Source organism: Trachemys scripta, chromosome 9 (assembly GCF_013100865.1).
Source record: "Trachemys scripta elegans isolate TJP31775 chromosome 9, CAS_Tse_1.0, whole genome shotgun sequence".
NCBI lineage: Eukaryota > Metazoa > Chordata > Testudines > Emydidae > Trachemys > Trachemys scripta.
In genome coordinates this window covers 10,660,760-10,681,169 of record NC_048306.1, presented here as the reverse complement: position 1 = coordinate 10,681,169, position 20,410 = coordinate 10,660,760, and the positions used below count along the sequence as shown (strand labels likewise).

The 20,410-nt window shown below is 45.2% G+C and overlaps 1 protein-coding gene across 3 annotated transcripts in view; it reads right to left on the bottom strand.

The window, feature by feature from the left end:
• Window positions 1-20,410, bottom strand: part of MAMLD1 (mastermind like domain containing 1) — a 338,436-nt gene that overhangs the window by 91,201 nt on the left and 226,825 nt on the right. The window contains exon 1 of one of the 3 annotated variants that reach the window (XM_034781140.1): window positions 4,575-4,829. The exons of the other annotated variants lie outside the window; for them this stretch is intronic. Coding sequence (XP_034637031.1) covers window positions 4,575-4,616 — 42 coding nt within the window. The 5' untranslated portion in view covers window positions 4,617-4,829. Of the gene's footprint in view, window positions 1-4,574; window positions 4,830-20,410 lie in introns of those variants that run through there. 3 annotated transcript variants of the gene reach the window in all.

Here is a 20,410-nt window from a genome sequence, read left to right as displayed (position 1 = left end):
TCTGAGTTTGAATTATTAATTGCAAGGATTTTTATATTCTATTTTTTGTAATCAGAAACCCAGTTAGAAAAGAACAAGATTTGCTTTGGGCTGCTCAGAGATAACCATTAAATAGCTTTTCACTCACTGGAGAGAGGAGCTGTTAACTGCCTATCACCTGCTTTACGATACATAGTATTTGTTTTTCATCCCTCAGCAACAGACTATTTCCTGGTTGAGTTTAAAAACTCAGTGACGTTCCTGTTTCAACCCACACATCTGTGTCACTGTCAACGTCAGTGGCAGGAAAACATTAGAAGTCACCCTTTGCTAATGGTTTCCTAACATGGAATTTCCTTCTATCTTTCTCCCTCAACCCACCTTCTCCCTCCAGCCAGACACATCTTTCCCAAATTGCTTTCTTTTGCCCTTCCAAACATATGGCACAGAACGACAACTGAAAATGGTCACTGCCAGAGCAGAGAGATTATGGTTATTTAAGACCATACAAAAAGAACAGGAGTACTTGTGGCACCTTAGAGACTAACACATTTATTAGAGCAGAAGCTTTCGTGGGCTACAGCCCACTTCTTCGGAATCAGACTCCGAAGAAGTGGGCTGTAGCCCACGAAAGCTTCTGCTCTAATAAATGTGTTAGTCTCTAAGGTGCCACAAGTACTCCTGTTCTTTTTGTATGGTCTTAAATAACCATAATCTCTCTGCTCTGGCAGTGACCATTTTCAGTTGTCGTTCTGTGCCATATGTTTGGAAGGGCAAAAGAAAGCAATTTGGGAAAGATGTGTCTGGCTGGAGGGAGAAGGTGGGTTGAGGGAGAAAGATAGAAGGAAATTCCATGTTAGGAAACCATTAGCAAAGGGTGACTTCTAATGTNCCACTTCTTCGGAATCAGACTCTGAAGAAGTGGGCTGTAGCCCACGAAAGCTTCTGCTCTAATAAATGTGTTAGTCTCTAAGGTGCCACAAGTACTCCTGTTCTTTTTGCAGATACAGACTAACACGGCTGCTACTCTGAAACCTAAGACCATACAGTAACTTATTCAAACTACTCTTGCCTGCCTTTGACTTAGATGCATGTATGTATATGTGTTCAACCAGCCTTTCATCTGAGCGTCTCTTATACAAAACACATATGTTTGTCTTGCAAGCATCTGGCATCTCCCACCACAGTAATAGTGCCTCCCACCCCTAATATTATACTTGTAATCAGCTTTCTTACATAAAATGTATAAGAAAATATATTCTCATGCTCAGTGTGTGGGCGTGTTGGGCTGGGGAGCATGCCAATAACTAGTAAAGCAATATGTGAGGCCATTACTTTTCCCCCTGTTGAGAATATGCTATTTAGTATGCAAACTATGAGCACCTAGAGAAAAGAGAGATGTTTCTTTAAGGGGAAGAGCTGATTAGCTGCTCTTGCTGGCAGCAAACAGCTGGTCAGTCGGGCAGGTTCAAGGCCATTTCAGCTCCCTCTCTTATGGAGGCACCATATGTTACATCTCTCACATCAGCAGCTTTATTTTCCAATAATCTTGCTCCAGAAGGGAAGCAACAAAGGAGGCGAAGGCGGGGAGAGCCCACGTTCTACACTTGGCTTATTATTTGCCAGTGTCAGTTTTGTGTGTGGACCCGCTAGCCTTCCTCTCAGCCTGGGCTAAAACCAGGGAAGGGGAAAGGCACCTGTGAATGCTTTTTGCCTCCATTTCCTCCTAGCAAGCTGACTGCGGGGAGGGAGGAAGAATTCCTACATTAAGGTAAATTGATTTTGGTGTGTGTGTGTGTGGGGGGGGGGGGGTGTCTCACTTCTGGCTGCAATAGGTAATGCACTCATTCAGGTCCCCCCAGGCCTTAGGGGTCAGTTTCTCTCCTTTTTCCAAGCAATTGACCTCTGAGATAGACAGGCGTTAGGAATTAACCACGGATTAGGGGCTAAACACCAACGTTATATAATAGGTGAAATATTTCCTCCACTTGCTCAGTTTAACCCCCAGCTTTCGCCAGAGTGTTGCAAAGCTGGGGGGGGGGGGGGTTCAGCCAACAGCTCGGAGGTGGCCGCCCAAAAGAACCGCCAGCCCCTGGAAGGGGGATGGAATCATAGACTATCAGGGTTGGAAGGGACTTCAGGAGGTATCTAGTCCAATCCCCTGCTCAAAGCAGGACCAACCCCAACTCAATCAGCCCAGGCCGTGGTGTCGCAATCGGCAGCAGGCAGGCAGGGCGTCCACACCAGCGTGTGACACGACGCGCTGGAGTCGCCGCTCCTGCTCGGCACGGATCATTAGCTGCTCCACATGCCAGGGAGCGAGCGAGCTCCTGCAGTGGCAGGAGAGGGGAAGGCGCCCCCTGCACCACGCACAGCGGGGATTTCTCCAGACGCACCGGGGAAGGGACCAGACACATTTGCAGCTCGCAGGCTGGGGAAGCACGACAGAGAGGAGGGAAAGGGAGTGTGTGTGGGGGGGGTCATTTTAGAGGTCACCCCCCTTCCCGCCCCCACGGTGGGAGAGGGGGAGGCTCCTTGTCCAGCAGCGACTCCCTGCAGAGCCACCCGGGTGCCTGGAGGGCTAATCTGTTCGAGACGGGAAGATGCAAAGTGGTGACGGGAGCCTGCAAATTGCAAGGAGGGAATTAGAGCCCTGATCATGTTAGACAGCGATTGGGCGTCCCAGGCTTTCCTGCAACCTATAAATCTCCAGTTACAAACGCGAGGCTCGCTGCAGAAGCGGCTCTCTCTGCCCTTAGTCCCTCCCTTTGCTCGGCTCGTGGAAAACAAAAGCCGCTTTTTAATTTATTGTTCCAGGAACAGGGGAAAACGGCCTGAAAGGAAACTAAAGCCCGATTTCTTCCAGGGAACTGCCGTTCTCCCCCCGGGAAACCTCCAAGTCACCCTGGTTACAAACTCCCCCCAGCCCCCTAACAAAAAGAGGCTGCAATGCCCCCAGCCCTATCCCACTGCACCCCGGGGCCCGGAGACCTGGCAAGGAGCAGACACCAAGCGACACCCAAACCAACCCGCCCCCCTCAGCAACTTCCAACGGGGTCCGAGCAACAGGCCGCAGGGAGATAATTTAGGAGGAGGAGGGGGGGGGGGTCAAAGGAAAGCGAAGGGAGGAAGGAGACCACATCACAAGGCTGCAGGTTACAGGGGAGACAGGGAAGTGAGACAGCGAGGCTGCTTGTTTACCCTGCGACTGCCTTAAACGCGGCTCTTAATCACAGGATGAGAAACCAAAACAGTTTAAAAACGTGAGTCAGCATGCATTTTATTTTAAAAACAGCCCCCGTCTCCGATCGAGTCTCACACACTCCATTGGCACCTTCTCGCCTCACTCCGGGGCCACTCCTGTTTACACACACCGCTTTATATTGAAGGGGGTTTGAATTTGGGCTGCAAACTCTGAGGGAATAACTCGAGGGCTCCCGATGCTCTCAGTTGGGTCTTTTGTTCAAATCCTGCCTGCAAAGTGTGCACTTTACACTCCAAAAATAACCACAGACTTTTCTGCCAACAGAATACAAACACACCCCTCAACCTGTGCGTGACACCTTGCTGGGGAGTCCCCTTAAAAGGATGGGTTTTATTCGTCCATGTCTGTTTGATCTAAGTTTAAATCAAAAGCCCCCAGTAATTAGACTAAAGCAAGCCTTCCTGTACTGCTCTGTTTACACAGGGATACTACAGCTCCAAGGGCTGAGTGTATTGGCAGTTTTCTAATCCTATTAGTCTCTGTGCAGTCAGCATTTAATCTAGGATAAAAATCAGACAGCAGCTCCTTCCTTTCCGGACGGATTTCGAGACATTTCATGATGAGATATAATAATAATAATAAATTAACAATAAAGTACCCTTTGCATTAATCATCTCAGCCCAGTGCCAGGGTGCAGGCAGCAGCCAGAGGCATTCCTATCTGCATTTGTACTCTCTCTCTTTGCTGGTGCTAGCAGGGAGCAGGAGGATCGTGTGTGTTTCTCAGATCATGAACAAACCAACACGGTGCGTTTGTCTAAGAAATCAAACTATTCCGGGACCTAGGAGACGTTCTCTGACTGACCCGACCGATCAGAGAGAGAAAGGGGAGGAAAGTGTTGGAGGCTTCCCAGCCAGACACAGAGGCTGCACTTTGTCTGCTTCCTTGAAGCAAAGCTCCCGGAGTTTCAAATCTCTCCTGCCACACACCAGCCTGTCCCACTTTCTTTCTTTTTTTAAACCAGACAATCGAAGGGATCACCTTGGTTCAGCACCATTTTAGACACCCACAGACCCCAAGAAGCAACTGCCCTTTCAGACTGACACCAGTTTATCAGAGTGGAGGGTTCAGTCTTCTCACCAAGTTACCCGGTTTCTTTTAAATTGTTAAAACCCCAGCCGTGGTTTGACAAATATAAACTAGCAGAATAAAACAAGCAAAAGGTGGGCACTTCCAGGGACCACGCCTGAGAACTTTACAATCCCAGGCTCACAGGCGCTCACGTTATAAACTGCACTAAACCTGGGCAGGCAAGTATTTGGATACGAATTAAGCCCTTTTAAATCAACTACAACTTTTCCGGTTCATATCAATTCCACATGCTACTTACTGGAATATGTGGCTCCATGACCCGCTGGGAAACCAGAAGCATCTTGGACTGGTGATCAACCAGCTGTTAGATCCACTTTGGCTGTATTTAACAAAACCACGTAAAGCAAAATACTCTAAGATTGTTTTCTCCTTTTAGGTTCCAGACAAGTTCATCCTGGCGTTGCAGTTTGCTAATGATTCACTGTCTGTCTCAATCTGCTCACTACATTTCCATCAACCCACAGCTTCCTCACTTAGAAGGTGGAGTTTGTGGGGTTTAAGTTACTGATAGGCATATCTAACTGCTGTGTCACTCAAAGAGGAGGAGACACACACACACTCTCTCTCTCTCACACACACAAACCTCTCTAGCCTTAAAGGGGAAGTGTCACTTTCTTTTCCCCTGAAGAAACTGGATCCAAGGAATTATTTGTTCAGTGCATGGAGGCAAATAATTATACAGTCTATATGCACCATACTTGAACATGCAAAGAGCCGCTTAGCATTTTTATAGCCTTCTCTTGGATGTGTAATTTCATTTTGGGTAAAAAAGTAGGGTAATTTACAAATATACAGGGAGTTACTGGGGCTTTATTTTTTTCTTCCAATCAAAGGATTCAAATGAGTTAAAGGATAGCGTGATGCATGATTTGTAAAGGTTTTTAATCCTAAAAAAAGGGGATTCCCTGGCTCTTTCTGCTATTCCAGCTAAGATATTTAATAGGACAGTGTTCAAATAAGGGTTAAACTCACCTCCCATAGGTGAACCCAGGTTAGGAGTAAAGGAGTGGTACAGCCCCCTCCTGTCGCGCCAGCTGCCTATGTATTTATGTAGATAGATACAGATCTAGAGCTGCCCAAAATCAGGATGCTTCTCTTATGGTTGTAAACGTGCTTGTCACAAAGTGTGATTTCTGAATATTAGCTTTGACGGAATAGCCACTGCAGCTGAGGGGCCGAGATTTTCTTCTGATCTCCTCCTGGAATGAGCATAAATTACTCAGCATAGCAAGTTGCAGGCAGTCAGGACAGCACACTGAGTTCACAAATAATTGTGAGTCTAATCTCATTCCATTACCTTCCTAAATCACCGTAATGTTCACTCCTGTACTGATACCTCAGAGACTCTAAAAAAACCCTTTTCTTGATTCATTGACCTAATGGGTGAGATGTGGAAATACAGTAGCACCATGTGAGAAGCACCCAGAGGTATTCCCAGTTAGTTACTTTACAGAGAGCTTTCCCCAGGTTGTGTGTTGATTTAAAATTTAAAAAACCCACATTGAGGACCATCAATTGATGACAGTCCTTTTTCTTCATGCCTTTTCAATGTGAATATTAAGATTTTATTCTACATTTTTTACATACCATGTTAATTTTTAATTTCTAATCAAATGTCTTTTTTTTTTTTTTTTAAGAGCAAGACAAGAAGAAGAGCTCTGTGTAAATCAAAGCTTGGCTCCCTCACCACCAGAAGTTGGTCCAATAAAAGATATTACCTCACCCACTTTGTCACTCTAATACCCTGGGACCAACACGGCTACACTACCGCAAACAACAGTGGAGATCTTTTTTTTTTTATCACTTCTACTGGAAATAGGAATAGGAGTAAATTATACCCATCAAGAGAGGTCTGCCCTTACAATTAAGAAGAAAATAGAGAAAGTTTTATGAATAAAGCCTAAGAACTACTTTGGCCAAATAAATATAAGGAGCCAGACTTTGACCTAGCTCCTATGATAGTTCTATAACTGAGCACCCTCAGCTCTCATTTACCCCATATGTCCCAGTGAAATTATTCTGGCTTCACTGAGGACAGAAGTTTCCTGATTTTTTTACATTTATAGTTGGAAGTTTATAAAACAAAATAATAACGAATGCCCTGGTGGCACCTGAATGAAGCAGGCGCTCACACTCCTTAGGTGAACCCCCCAGTTTTATGGGCTGGATGCGTCAACAGACTTCATGATGATCCCACATTCCTGAGCATTATCTGTATTATTTTAATGGCTTTTTGTTTGGCAACGTCCTACTAGTTTGGTAGACTTTTTGTTGTCTTGTCTTGTGTGGCATTAGGTAGTATTTTGTATATTGTACAAGAAGTAAAATAATAACAAACTGTAGCACTGTGAAAGGTCATAGATCGGGGTGGACAAACATGCTGACCCTCCCCCCCCCACAAGCCACATATGATAATCTTCAGAAGTTTGAGAGCCTGGCGCACCCTACAGGGGTCAGGGCTTCTGCCTTGCGAGAAGTGCCTGCCGGGGCTCAGGGCTTCTGCCTTGCTGGAGGCGCCTGCCCCACTTCTGCTGACGCCTCCCCCATAGACACTGGCTTCTTCCGGGCTCTCCTCCCCAGGCCCCAACCCCTTCACCCAAGCCCCTACACCCATCCCACCTCTTCCTGCCCCAACTCTTCCCCGCCCCCTCCCCCTTCCTCCCAGAGCCTCCTGCATGCCACAAAACAGCTGATTGCAGCAGGTGGGAGGCACTGGGAGGGAGCGGCAGGAGTTGATCAGCGGGGCTGCTGGCGGGCAGGAAGCGCTGGGGGGAGCTGGCTGCCAGTGGGTGCTAAGCACACGCTTATTTTTTTCCGTGGATGCTCCAGCTCTGGAGTCAGCGCCTATGCCCCCCCGCTTGGGCAGAAGCCCCTAACTCCACCACCCCACTGCAGGGCAGAAACCCTGAGGTTCCCCCGCCCCAGTCTGGTAGATGGAGAATGCAAGGGGGAGGGGGGCAGAGGGGCTCTGCAAGCCTCATTTGTCTCGCAAGCCATGGTTTGGCCACCCCTGTCCTAGATCCATAACTGTGACCAGGGCCAGCTCTAACTTTTTTTGCTGCCCCAAGCAGCAAAAAAAAGCGCTGCCCCAGCGAGCCTCCCCCGCCGAGTGCCGCGCCGCAGGAACCCCCCCCCCGAGTGCCGTGCCCCTGGACCCCCCCCCCGAGCGCTGCGCCCCGCGCCGCCCCCCCGCCGAGTGCCGCGCCGCCGGAGCGCCCTCCCCGCGGAATGACGTGCCGCGCTGCCCCCCGCCACCCCAAGATTGGCCGCCCCTTACCAGGTGCCGCCCCAAGCATGTGCTTGGTTGCCTGGTGCCTGGAGCCGGCCCTGACTGTGACAACTAAAGACTCTGGTGAAAACCTGGCCATGCTGAAATCTACAGCAAAACTTCCTCTCTGGGTGTGTCTGCGCTGCAATAAAAACCCTGCGGCACCAAGTCTCAGCGCCCAGGTCACTGGACTCAGTCTAAAAATCGCATATAGACATTTGGGGGAGGGTCTCAGCGCCCTGGCTCCAACCCGAGCCCTAACATCTACACTGCAATTTTTAGCCCTGCAGCCTGAACCTCACGAGTCTGAGTCAGCTGACCCAGGCCAGCTGCACCCATGCCAGGGGTGCAGACGTGTGTAGACGTACCCGCACTGGGACATGATTCCACCCTTTGATTATGCACTGCTTGGGTCCATCGTAGGCAAACTGCTGACAGTCCTACCAAGGTGCCTCAATCTTGTTCTGGAAAACGGTGGTGGTTTTGTTTCTGATAGGAAATTCTAGAGGCATAAAGATCGTTGCTATGGCCCATTAAGTCCTTGGTCTTTTTGCTGAGATTGCCAACAAATGTGCCAATTGCACAGATGGTTTTCCTGAGGTGGGCACCAAACACAGTTCTGATCAGCAGGGATTCTCTCTTTCTTACACAGTTTTACAATTGTTTGTCATATTTCCGTTAGCATATTTATCCCAGATATTCTGGAGAACGTGTGACTTATTCAGTCTGTTTTACAAAACCAAAGTCCTTTCCGTAGTGACAGACTGAGATGTCAGACTCAAAACCTGGAGTCTGGGAAACGTGCAGTTAGGATAAATATATTAAAAAAAAAATAATGGTAATCAAATAGAAGAAAACGGAAGTGCACTGAAATGTGCTACATATTACTCATCATTTTGAAATAACTGAACCCAGCCGTCTTTATCCTGTAGATTTTGAAAAGCTGATATCCTCTCACATAATCTTAAAGGAAAACTGTTCATAATCACACATTACTACAATATTGTGCTAACTAAGTGCCTGGCTTAGTCAACTGAAGACCGGTCTAGAGATTGTATAGTGTAGTTGTGTGAGTATCAGGCATTGTCAAATGAGGGATCCAAGTGCTGTAGTAGACCAAAAACACGAACATCTCAAGTAAGTGCAAACTGAGCATATTAAAGAAGGTGAAAGCCAGGTCAGCACTACTGATAGTGCTGTGCACTGCCACTGGGGAGAATCATATTCAGTTCCCAGCCTGGGTCTGCTGTTCCTGAGGTCAGTAAGGGCAGCAGAGGTCCCAGCAGGTGGGGATCCCTCCACAGCATGGTGTGGGGAAGTGTCTTGAAAAACAACTGCAAGTGCTCTCAGCAGCGTGGATGGACTGAAGGGAACTCTTGCCGGTCCATGGTTGGAAGGTTGTTTGTCATAGCTAGAGCAATATGAAGCTTTTACTAGGCAAAATACACCAGGCTTATTTACACACCGGAAACTTAGGTGAGGTTCACTGACAGACTCACAGACTTCTGTGCTCCGAAGTCAAACAGGAGGAAAACATGAAGTTTGGTGGTTCTGCATGTTTTTGACCTGAAATCAGATGAAACTCAGTGGTTTCTGCTGAATTTCACTTTGAGGTTGTGTGTTTGTTGGAACCTGAAACTCAAAGCTAAATTCAAGGGGAGTGAAACCACATGAACTGAAAAAAAATTTGCATGAGTCCCTGCAAACCAAACCTCCTGAGTTTTCCCCAGCACTAGCTACAAAGCAGTGCCTTATTGGGTGGTAGTGAGGAATAAAGTGGGGGGGGGGAGGGGAAATTAGGCAGGATGCCTTGGTGCTCACCCAAGGGTGCAGATATCTCCACCCCGTAGCAAAGATAGGAGAGACTCATGGTTACAAGATCTGGCATGAACAGAGGCTTAAAAGAAGAAGAATGGGGTTGTGGTAGAAAAATTGTTCCTATGATGAAAGGAGAACACAAAAGAACAGAACTAGGATTGGTTTTGAAGCAACAAAGATGGTTTGGTTTTACAAGAACATAGGAATTGCCATATACTAGGTCCGACCACCAGTGGCCCATCTAATCTGGGATCTTGTTCCTGACAGTGGGCAGTAGCAGATGCTTCAGAAGAAGGTGCAAGGAACACTGAAATGAACAACTATGGAATAACCTGCTCTTAGAGGAGGCTTAGGAAGCCTTTTTCCTAAACTGAGGCAGTTAGTAACTGGTTTATGTCCTGAAATAGGAGGGCTGATACCCCATGTCCATCTTTTTTACCTTAACATAACTGGATGGGTTCTCTTATGCATACAAAATTTTAATCCCTGTCTGGAACCTGCTAAGCTCTTAGCCTCAACAATATTTTGTGGCAGTGAGTTCCACATGCTAATGAGGCATTGAGTTGTATTTTCTTAGCTCAGATTTAAGTGTATTTAATTAGGTGTCCCTTTCCCTAGTTAAATCACATAGAAGATATTTGAAAATTAGCTGAATTATTTTTCTGAACTGCATCCATAAACAGTTTTAATTTTCTCAGTAATACTTGTTGCAGTAAGAAATGTTTAAAAGTACTCTGGAAAAGAATGTGACATTGTTAATATATTGATTCTAATTTTCCTGAGAATCACTAAATTTGGAAAAATAAGAGGCTTTAATTAACTGCTCACTAACAAAGGCTTTTTTTCCTTAAAGGGCTTCAGAATGGTCTTCATTGATTTGGACATGAAACAAGAACACAGTTGATGCAAGTCAATTTTTCCTCAGTAGATCATTATTTAACATGAATGTCAGCACAACAATGGCATAGGTAAAGTCATCAAAGAATGGATTGACGTGTTATCTATTTAAACGGATGTGCAAACTGGTTTAGGGAATTACATAAATCAAAGTGAATGCCATTTTGTCTTCCTCACAGAATAAGTAGTCAAAGGTCTAACCAGAGCTTCTGTGCTTTTGAGTAAAAGGCTGATGCAACTGACCATTAATAATTTTCTTACAAAAAAGCATATTTTCAGTGAAATGATGCATGATATAAAGTGTGCTACTTTTAACTGTGTATAGATTTAATTCAAGTTGTTAATTACTGGGCGATTGCCAAATACTTGTTCCAAATGGAGCTATTTTAATCTTAATTCTTTTTAAAAAGATCAATCTATTGCTTTTCATAGTTAGGGATCTGATCCTGCAGACTCTTAAGCATGTGCTTAATATCAAGCACATGAGCATTCCCACGGAAGTTAGCAAGACTATTCAAGTGCTTAAAGTTAAGTACGTGCATCTGCATTTGCAGGGTCAGCGTCTTAGTGATCCAAGGCTTGCTTATATAGAGTGAAATCCTGGCTCCATTTAAATCAATGGAAGTTTTGCCCATGTAAAGCAACAATCAAAACTTGAGAAATTTGCCCAAAATTATTCACCACAAGCAAAATCGTGCTGCCTTCACACAGGCAAAAGCTCTTTTTGATGTCCATGGAATTTGACCTGCGTAAAGGCTGCCAGGTTTGGCCCTACATTATTTTCTCCCTTCTTACCTGCAATCATGTCACGTCCAGGACGCTGACTGAAGTCATTGGAGTTTTGGGTTCAGATCAATGGCATGAGCGAGGTTAGGTAGCAGTGCCGTAAAGAACAGTAAATCCTTTACATGTCTTCTTCAAAGGCAAAATATTCCATGGAAAGACTGAATTATGACTGACAGATGATTTAAATGTCTTCGTAGAGGAGATATTGCCATCCCAATTCGAACGCTCTTGCAGCTTGTAAGATTTTCCATTAAAAAAATAAAATGTTACAAGTGAACGGCGGCATCATGTTTCATGGCTGTGTTGTTAGCAACAAAAATACATTGAAAACATTGACTAATGAATGGCCTTTCTCCAGTTTTGACTTGTGCAAACACACCTCTCTTGACTTGTGATACGTGCGTCGTACACGGCTGGTGCATAGTGCACACTGGATCTTGGACTTTGTCATGCAGGATGTGCAGGCATAGGCCAGCATGTCGGAAGGGTTTCACATTATTATTATTTATTATATGTATTACTGTAGGACCTAGGAGTTCCAGTCATGGACCAGGCCCCCATTGTGCTAGGGGCTGTACAAAAATAGACCAAAAAGTCCCTGCATTTTCCCATTGGCCTCATTTAGAGGCCCAGAATAAAACCTTCTTTTCCCCTGAAACACACAAGTGGCAATGTACACACAGGCACAATTTCCACAAGCCTGTATTTGCAATGTCTGTCCGCATGAGATGCCTCTTCTACACGCATTACATTCTGCAGAAGTCCTGCATTTGTCAGTAGCTGTAGCTTACAGGAACCAAATGGGCAGAAATGCAGCTTCCAGCCCAAGAAAATGGGCATCAGGTGACGTTGTAACATTGTCAACTGCCAGCTTTCCATGTTAATGATATATCCCGGATAATGTGATGCCTTGATCTGAATCATATACCTACATATCATTCAGATCAGGGCATCACACACACAGATGCCACGCTGCAAAAGGATTTAGTGAAAGAAGTAACATGCCATATTCACCGCTATACAGTGCAGTCTGTATATTTGTGCAATGATCACGGATTGTGAGGCCTGATTCAAAGCCAGCCGAAGTCAATGTAAAGACACCTATTTTCTTGGATGAGTTTTGGACCAGGCTCTACCTGAGGCATTTGGGGATAACTGCATCAGTCAAAACCTAAGTTCAGCTTTAATTTCATACTGACTATTTTTTGGAAGAAAGGAATGTACACCTCTACCTCGATATAACGCTGTCTTCGGGAGCCAAAAAATCTTACCGTGTTATAGGTGAAACTGCGTTATATTGAACTTGCTTTGATCCACCGGAGTGGGCAGCCCTGCTCTGCCAGGAGCACTGCGTTACCGCATTATATGCAAATTTGTGTTATATTGGGTCACGTTATATTGGGGTAGAGGTGTAATGGTTTCCTCCTTTTGGGGAAAGGGCAGCCTTTTCTGGGCATTTTCAATTCCATGTCATAGATCATCGTAGACTATCAGGATTGGAAGGGGCCTCAGGAGGTCATCTAGTCCAACCCCCTGCTCAAAGCAGGGCCAATCCCCAGACAGATTTTTACCCCAGTTCCCAAATGGCCCCCTCAATGATCGAGCTCACAACCCTGGGTTTAGCAGGCCAATGCTCAAACCACTGAGCTGGCACAACCTTTAGGTTCGCCTTGTTTCTTTAGCGCAAACTACTATTTTCACACAAGTTACAAGGCAAAGTTGCATTCTGCATCCCAGAGTAAATGACATGAACATCCATAAGCTACCTGCTGGTAGAATTGTCCCTAAGCTTTAAAGTCATAAAACAAACATGACATTTATTTCCCTTTGTGGGACATTCTTTGAATTCAATGCAGAAATGACTCTTTACACACTTATCAAGAAAATCCAGAATTGTGCACAAGACTTCAACTTTTCTGTTTATGAAAGGAGAGCACCTTTTGGGTTGAGCTCTAATAACACCGATATTTTGCCAACATGAGTTAGTGATTTACTAGAAATTATTGATTTCATACCTTAGTTTTCCAGGGCTGCTAAACATATCCTGTCATATGGGATATGTATCCATCTGCTAGAGGCTGCAGCCAGTCTAGTATGAAAAGCGTGTGTTTTCTCCACTACCGTCAGATCGGTGGCAATAAAAGTGAAGCTCTACTTGCTTTCAGTACCTGACTTTCGAGTCATGGTCACATGCCTAGCACAATATCAGTATGGTTTAGTTGTGGCATACTGACAGAATTGCCACATTTTTGCTGTGAAACAAAATTAATAGGAAATCACGGTATGAGAAATGGGATCATCCCCAAATAAAGAAAACGACACTAAGATATTTCACAGAGCATCTCAAACTTAAAAAAAAAAAAGTTTTTGCTTCCTTATACCTCAAACTCCTTCAGATTCTTCCATACTTAGAATAAGTTTAGTGCATGGTGCAGCCATCTATAATCCTGTCAGCACAACAGGAGTCAGGTATTTCAATACCTGGTACAGATGAGATGCGTAAACAGGATTATTTGTGCTCAATAGGTGGAATTTAAGCACCTCTGTCATATGGATCAATTATTTTTAAGTTATGCATTGTAAAAAAAAAAATATATGCCAGGAATAGGAACTTTTTGTTCCTGAGAGCCAAGAAGTAATATCTGATTGGGCATGCCTTGGCTGCTGGTCTTAAATATCTCCTGCAGTCTCCTCTTGCCCTGCTCTCACTCCTTGCTCTTGGTCTACTGTGTCAGCTCAACCAGTGTCGACCTCTGTCACTGCCCTTCCCTCACTTACCCCTTGCTCTGCCCCTCTAAACATTCATTCACATGATCTTCCTTTTGTCCACCTAACTCCACCCCCCCCCATCTTCCCATCCATCTTTACACTTCCAGATCCAGGTTGCCCACTTTTCTGACCTCAAGTCCAAAACAGGAACTTGAGAGTGAAGATATGTCACACCAGGAGCCGTGTCTAGGGTGACCAGATGAGAGGAAGAAAATATCAGGACGGAGGGAGGGGGAAGGGAGGGGGTTCGCTGGCGGAGCAAAAAAAAAAAAAAAGCCGACCCTGCTGCCGGCGGAGCAACAACAACAACAAAAACTGCCGGCGGAGCAAATTATCCGGACAAATTGTGTCCCAACCAGAGATCGGTCGGGACACGGGACAAACACCGAAAAATCAGGATGCACCCTAGCCCTGTCTCACTCCTCACTGCTCCCTTCTCCAAGACAGCTGATTGTCCAATGGGGCACTCTGTGTCGCTTGACCTCACTGCTACCTACCCGCCTCTTCTAGTGTCCGATCGTGGGCTCTGGGCACATTACAACAGAATAAGTCTTCTGTGCCATTCTGGGCATTCATGCCTAAGGTTTTCCATCACTGGTTGATTATGACCAAGACACTTAGACTTCTATAGCAGTTAAGGTCTAAATTCAATGGCAAAGTTCCTGGGATTGTATGGTACCATCTAATGTTTCTGCTGTATGTCTTCTGTTTGGTGTATTCCCCGTCTCAGTATTGGGCTGCCTCTAAAGGAGTATACACTTTATACTCACTTTTCCTAAGTCACTTACACATCATAATAAGTGCTGCATTTACCTGACTGCAGACTCTTCAGGGCTGGAAATGACAGAACTAAGAGGGTTGCGTTTTCTTTTCCTTGTATTTTGTCATTTCACCTTTACTTTTCTTGTACAGTACTTAGAGCAAAATAAGGTTAATTTAGGGATCCTGGAAGAGGACACAGTTTGGGGGAGAGGATGCAAAGAATCTCCCCCCTTTACATGGCTTTGAAGGGACTGGCCAGATTTCTAGTGTTTGTGGGTAGCATCTCTGGCTGTGTTAGATTCCTGCAAGGGGCTGGGTGAAGGCAGCACTGGCCCTGTCTCCCTTCAACAATGAGCAGTAGAGATGAGAACAATACAAGTAACATGCTTCACTCAGGCTGAGAGAGTTCTTGGGTGTGCACCACCAGGATACCAGATGGCCCTGGGGACTCCTGTTGCTGTGCAGAGTCTCCTGGCCCTGTCTCAGCACGGGGTGTGGCTTAAAGCCACAATGTAGTGTGTAGTGTTTTCCAACACATTTGAATTGAGAAAAGCTATTTATATGCATTGAAGCTACGGATCACTGGTCAAGGATAGGTGACTTCCAAGCACCGGAGATGTTGGAGCAGGTCCTCAGCTGGTATAAAACAGCATAGCTACCCTGACTTCAAGGGAGCTATGCCAATTTGGGGAGTTGGTTTGGAAATGAATCTGTAAGCTTCCAGTGAGGGCTTTTGCTCTTCCGAGGGGTTGGGAGCAAATTGTTCCCCAGCCTCCAACAAGATCTTCTTGCTCTCACAGGACAGTTGAGGGACTGCAGCTTCCCAAGCCACTTCAACACTGATAGCTGTATGATCCTGAATCAATGCAGAGGGGTCTGCCAGCCACAATAATTGTTAACTGCTGCAGTGAAAGGGGTTATTTAAGCTGGCTACTAAAAGTTATGTCTGCCACCGCTATTTCAACAAAACATTTTGGCCATTAAATTAATTCAGGCATATCCTCTCTTTCTATGGGGAAAATACTGGGAGCATCCAAGCAATGAGAATGGCATCTAGACTCATGGAGTATGACACAAAAGGAGAAAAATAACCATTTTCTAAAATATATTGGTAAGTGTATTTTGCAGTAACATCATAGGCAAATTTCCTAAATGTAGAATTGCTGGTAATGGCTGAGAAGAGACTAAGGTGCCCCTGATGCACTCTTTGAAAAGCAAGAGTTTTAGCCGTAACGTCCTGGCTTAATACCAATGGGGGAGTTACACGAGGCTAAATTCTGCCTACAGAGATACAGGGAATGGAACGTCTGTTACATTCAGTGGGTGTCGCAAGCCCAGATCCAAGAGCGGAATTTGGCCCTTCTGACTGCTTAACGATATTCTTGTAGTTTCAGTTTATAACAAAGCTTGCTTTTAAATAGTAATACTGATACTTAAAGTGATGATGTCCCTGGTCAGGCCATATGCAGTGACAGAACCTGCAAGCTCTAGAGCTAAAAGCATGAGCCTCAACTGCTTGAACGAAAGGACCAGGGCCATTAGCTTAGAGGCAATAGCAGCCTATAAACCTCTTATATGTGCCACCCAGCAGAGCGGGGCAAAGAACCACAGTGAGTTTGGGTAGGTTCCATTAACATTGATGTCGTACTTTATCTGTACAAATATTAACTAATTGGTCCTCGCAATTCCCTTGTGAGGCAGGTATTGTTTCCATTTGGCAAAACAGAGATAAAAGCTATGTCCGCCCTAGAGAAAGGACCCACAGTTAGCTTGAAACAGTGGGGCTGCATTAGGGTAAATTTCAATAGCACAGGTGTCCTGCTAGCAAGGTTGTCTCATCCCCATTTCTGCTGCCCCACTCTATTGCAATGTGCACCATCCCATATAGTCATTCCCCTGAAGCAGTGGTTCATGGGAAATTTTGAAAGGCCTTTTGGGAGATAGTAGAATTGTGGTGGGAGTAATCTCATTTTCATGAGTCCCCTGGAATTTGCATTTTTTCTCAAGATGGAGTCAAAGATGATTGTCCGGGTCTCACTCCTTGTGCAACAAGGAAGGTTTCTGCTGGAGCTCTGGAAAGGTGGTTGTAAGGTCGCTGAAGTAAGGGCAATCACAATGGAATGTGATTGCAGATCGAGAAGAGCAAAATTCTAATTAGCTGCTTGGCTTCTCTATATGGCCTGACAAATATAATGTGGTGTAAATGCTATGACAGTAAGGCCCAAATACGTTATTTCTTGTAATAAAATTCTCCGATTTTTAGAGATGATAAATTGCATTTTCTGTGTTACTTAAAAACATAAATCTCTGCTTATCTGCCATTTTGTATCTGACCACATGACATGGCTCAGCCAGCCACTGTGCATTCTGAGCAGGGCACGTCTACTTCTAATTGGGTATAGTAGCCCATGCAATCTAAAAAGGGAGCCAAGCAGCATGCTGAGATTTGGGAACTATGGGGGAACTGATGCATCCTGTGTTATTGGCATGCTAGCAGAACCAAACAGCGAATTGCATACATTTCTCTAGTGTAGAGAGGTTAAATGATTTGCCTAAGTCTAATCGGTGAATCAGTAGCAGAGTTGGGACCAGAACTCAAGAGTTCCTGTCTATCTAGCTGTTCGTGCTGTGCTCATCAGCATGGGATCTGGTTCCTTGTCCTCTAGACCACACTGCCTCTCAAGGCAGCCTTGCAATGACAGCTGGGGATAGGATTGGCGATGTCCCAATGTTACTCTAGAAACCAGGAATACAAGTTCTGGAGGCAATGGCATCGTTTACAATTGGCAGGGCTCAACTGGAGATAGGCCTCAGGCAGAGGGTGAGCTCGATCTCAATGCGGGTGGGGAAAGGATTTTGTGTGAGAAGAACTTGGACTGCCTAGGAAGCCTCTAGCAAAGGGGGAGGTGTTATCTCAGGTTGCACAGAACCGCCTGTGAGAGCATCAGGAAGGAATTTATTTCCTAGAGATAGAAACCTGCCTGAGGGATGATCACTGGGGTGCCCAGGTCCCCTTTGAAATCAAACTAGCGAAGGACATCAGGAGGGACAGAGAGTTTGGGAGACTTTTGGGGCTTCTGTGTGCAGGGCGCTGGAACAATTTGTATAGTGCTGAGAGCCATTGAACCAAACTGTAAACCCGGGATATAATGAAAATCACTTCAAGCCAGAGGATGTGGCAGCACCCCAGCACGCCTAGTTCCAGCACTGATGTCTGTGTGTAGCTTAGATAAGGATCAGTGCAACAATTGTAAAGCACTTTCAAGATGTGTTCAGAGGTAGAAATAATAAACGTAGCTTTTTATCCCTCCCCATCCTGTGACTGTTTTTTTCATCATAAAGGGATTCATTAAACGGGAAGGCTTAGCCTAACAGCGATTGGACCTCAAAAACTATTCAGTTACATCCAGTGAAGGCGGATCAGGGAGACGACTCTTTGCCCTCAACACCTTAAACAGAAAAAAGAGTGCGAAGAGATAAAAATAATTCTCTAATCCCCAGACACGTGCCAAGGTTTGGTCCTGGCTGGGAGCCGACTGGCTGAACCGACACATAAGACACTGAATGGTTGTGAAGTGTTGCTCTTCAGAACTTACTGTCTTCCAGTCCAGAGGTGGCTGCTGTTGAGTGATGAGTGAAGTGATATATATATATGAGAGATTTTGAGCACCTGCAACTCCCATGGAGGTCAGTGGGAATTTAGGGTGCTTAGTACCTCTCAGGACTGGGCCATTAAGACCCGATCCTGCCTGGTGCTAAGGGCTTCCCGTGCCAACCACCCTCATCTCCCACTGGGCTCGTAGTCTGTAATCAGCCAGTGGAGATCTTTGTGTGGCAGATTCTATAAAGGCCAGTTATTTCACACTTTCACGTGACAAGAGAAGACTCGTTACCCAGGTGTCCATGACAATGGTGAAGCTCAGCCCATGTGTTTTGGGAGGAATTCCATTTGTAGGGGAACAAAAGGTAGCAATCCTAATCAAAAAAAGATGCAGCAAGGCATTGGATCCTGCTTCTGAGTTAGCTTCATGGGCCTGGTTCTCCTCTCTATTATGCCAATGTAATGCCGTACAAATGGCTGGCTTGTTATGGCAGCTCAGAGCACTGAACGAGCCCAAAAGAGTGTGAAGAGGAGAGAGAAAAAGTTACAACCCCTCTGGGAAGAGCTGCTCCTCTTCTTTAATGTTAAGTTTTGGTTAACATTCTACTGGAGTCCTCGAGAAAAGTCTCATCAGAGCAAGTCTCCATCCCATGCTTAAAACATGGACAATAATTTGAAGCATAAGCTCTGCACCTGCCCGTAGCTGTCTAGAGGCGTTTTGTGTGCCTGCATTTTTGAAAGTATCTCACGGTTTTGTTTCCTGTGAATGTGCATTCAGCCCTGCACACTCATGAAATGCTTAGCTGAGTTTGGGAGTCTGTACATAGCGGGCAGGGGAGGGGGGGGGCGGAGGGGGGAAGAGGAAAGAAAGAGGGGGTTGTAAAGCAGCTTGAGAACTGATACAATTTTGCTGTGAAACTTTGTGTCGGAGAACAACATTCTCAGGCTTTTGGAGCTTGTTTAATGAACCTCCAATACCGTAACAGCTTTAAAAACTCAAACACATTTTGAAGCAGCATCTCAACAAGGAATCACGAAACGGAGGGCCTGATTCTGAGAAGCAATGAGTGCTCCCCACTCCATGGGAGCTGCAGGATCGGACTGTAAAATAAACACGTCGCCAGTTGGCCCAATAGAGCCAGCAGATGTGAATAAGATCAGAGATTGTCCATACAGCATGGTTCCAAACTTGCGTTCCTAAACTGCAAAAACATCCAATATTTAGGTGGTCATATGCAAATCATTGAAAATCTGTTTATAAGAAGCCTACCACATCATGCAGACATTCTTTGTGCTGAGATCCTGTTTCCAAGCCTCCTTCAACTCTTTATTTTTAAAGGACTTAATTAATAGTTAGCTAATTTTTTCAAGTGTGTGTGTGTGTGTGTGTGTGAGAGAGAGAGAGAGAGATGTGGACATACCTGGAATATTGACAAATCATGCAGCTAACGTAGAAGAAAACAAATGTATTCACCTACCAAAGAAAACCCCAGGATTTCACACATAATTTCAACCCTCTCAGCGAGTATCAGTTTGATAACTCAACAAATAAACACCTGTTTATTGAGGAATTTTCTTGTGGACATTCCGAACCCTTTGGAGACGAGGGCCCCGTATCTTTTTTTCTTAATGTCACTGTGAATTTGCTTGTGGAAGTATATGACACCACCGCATGGAGCCTGAACCGCTGAGCTCATGCTTTCGGCATTCTCCCAGGACTGGATGGGGGAGGGGGACTCCTGGCCTGTATCCGTCCGCCTCTCTCATTGCATTTACACACACACAAATCATGTTATCATAGTGAAAAAATGTAAGAATTCCAGGAAACAGAGGAAGTTTGTGTGTTGACCTTAATACATTTTTTTCAGAGGGAGATCAGTCCAAACGTTAGAGGATGATAGACACTAGCTGAACTCATTTACAAATACTTTAATTCTCATTCCAATAATTACCTCTTTTTTTTCCCCTTTCAGCAATAATGTTGTTTGTATTCTATACTGCATGGTTACTTTGGCTGAGAAAGAGAACTTGAAAGCATCTGGTAAAAAGCTCTGTGGGACCCATTTTGACATTAAATAGATTCTTATAGGACGGCCAAATGCATTTAGTTCTTATTTTCATTAAAATTGGGTGAGGGGGGAGAGGGAAGGAAAGGGTGGGTAATGGACAGGGT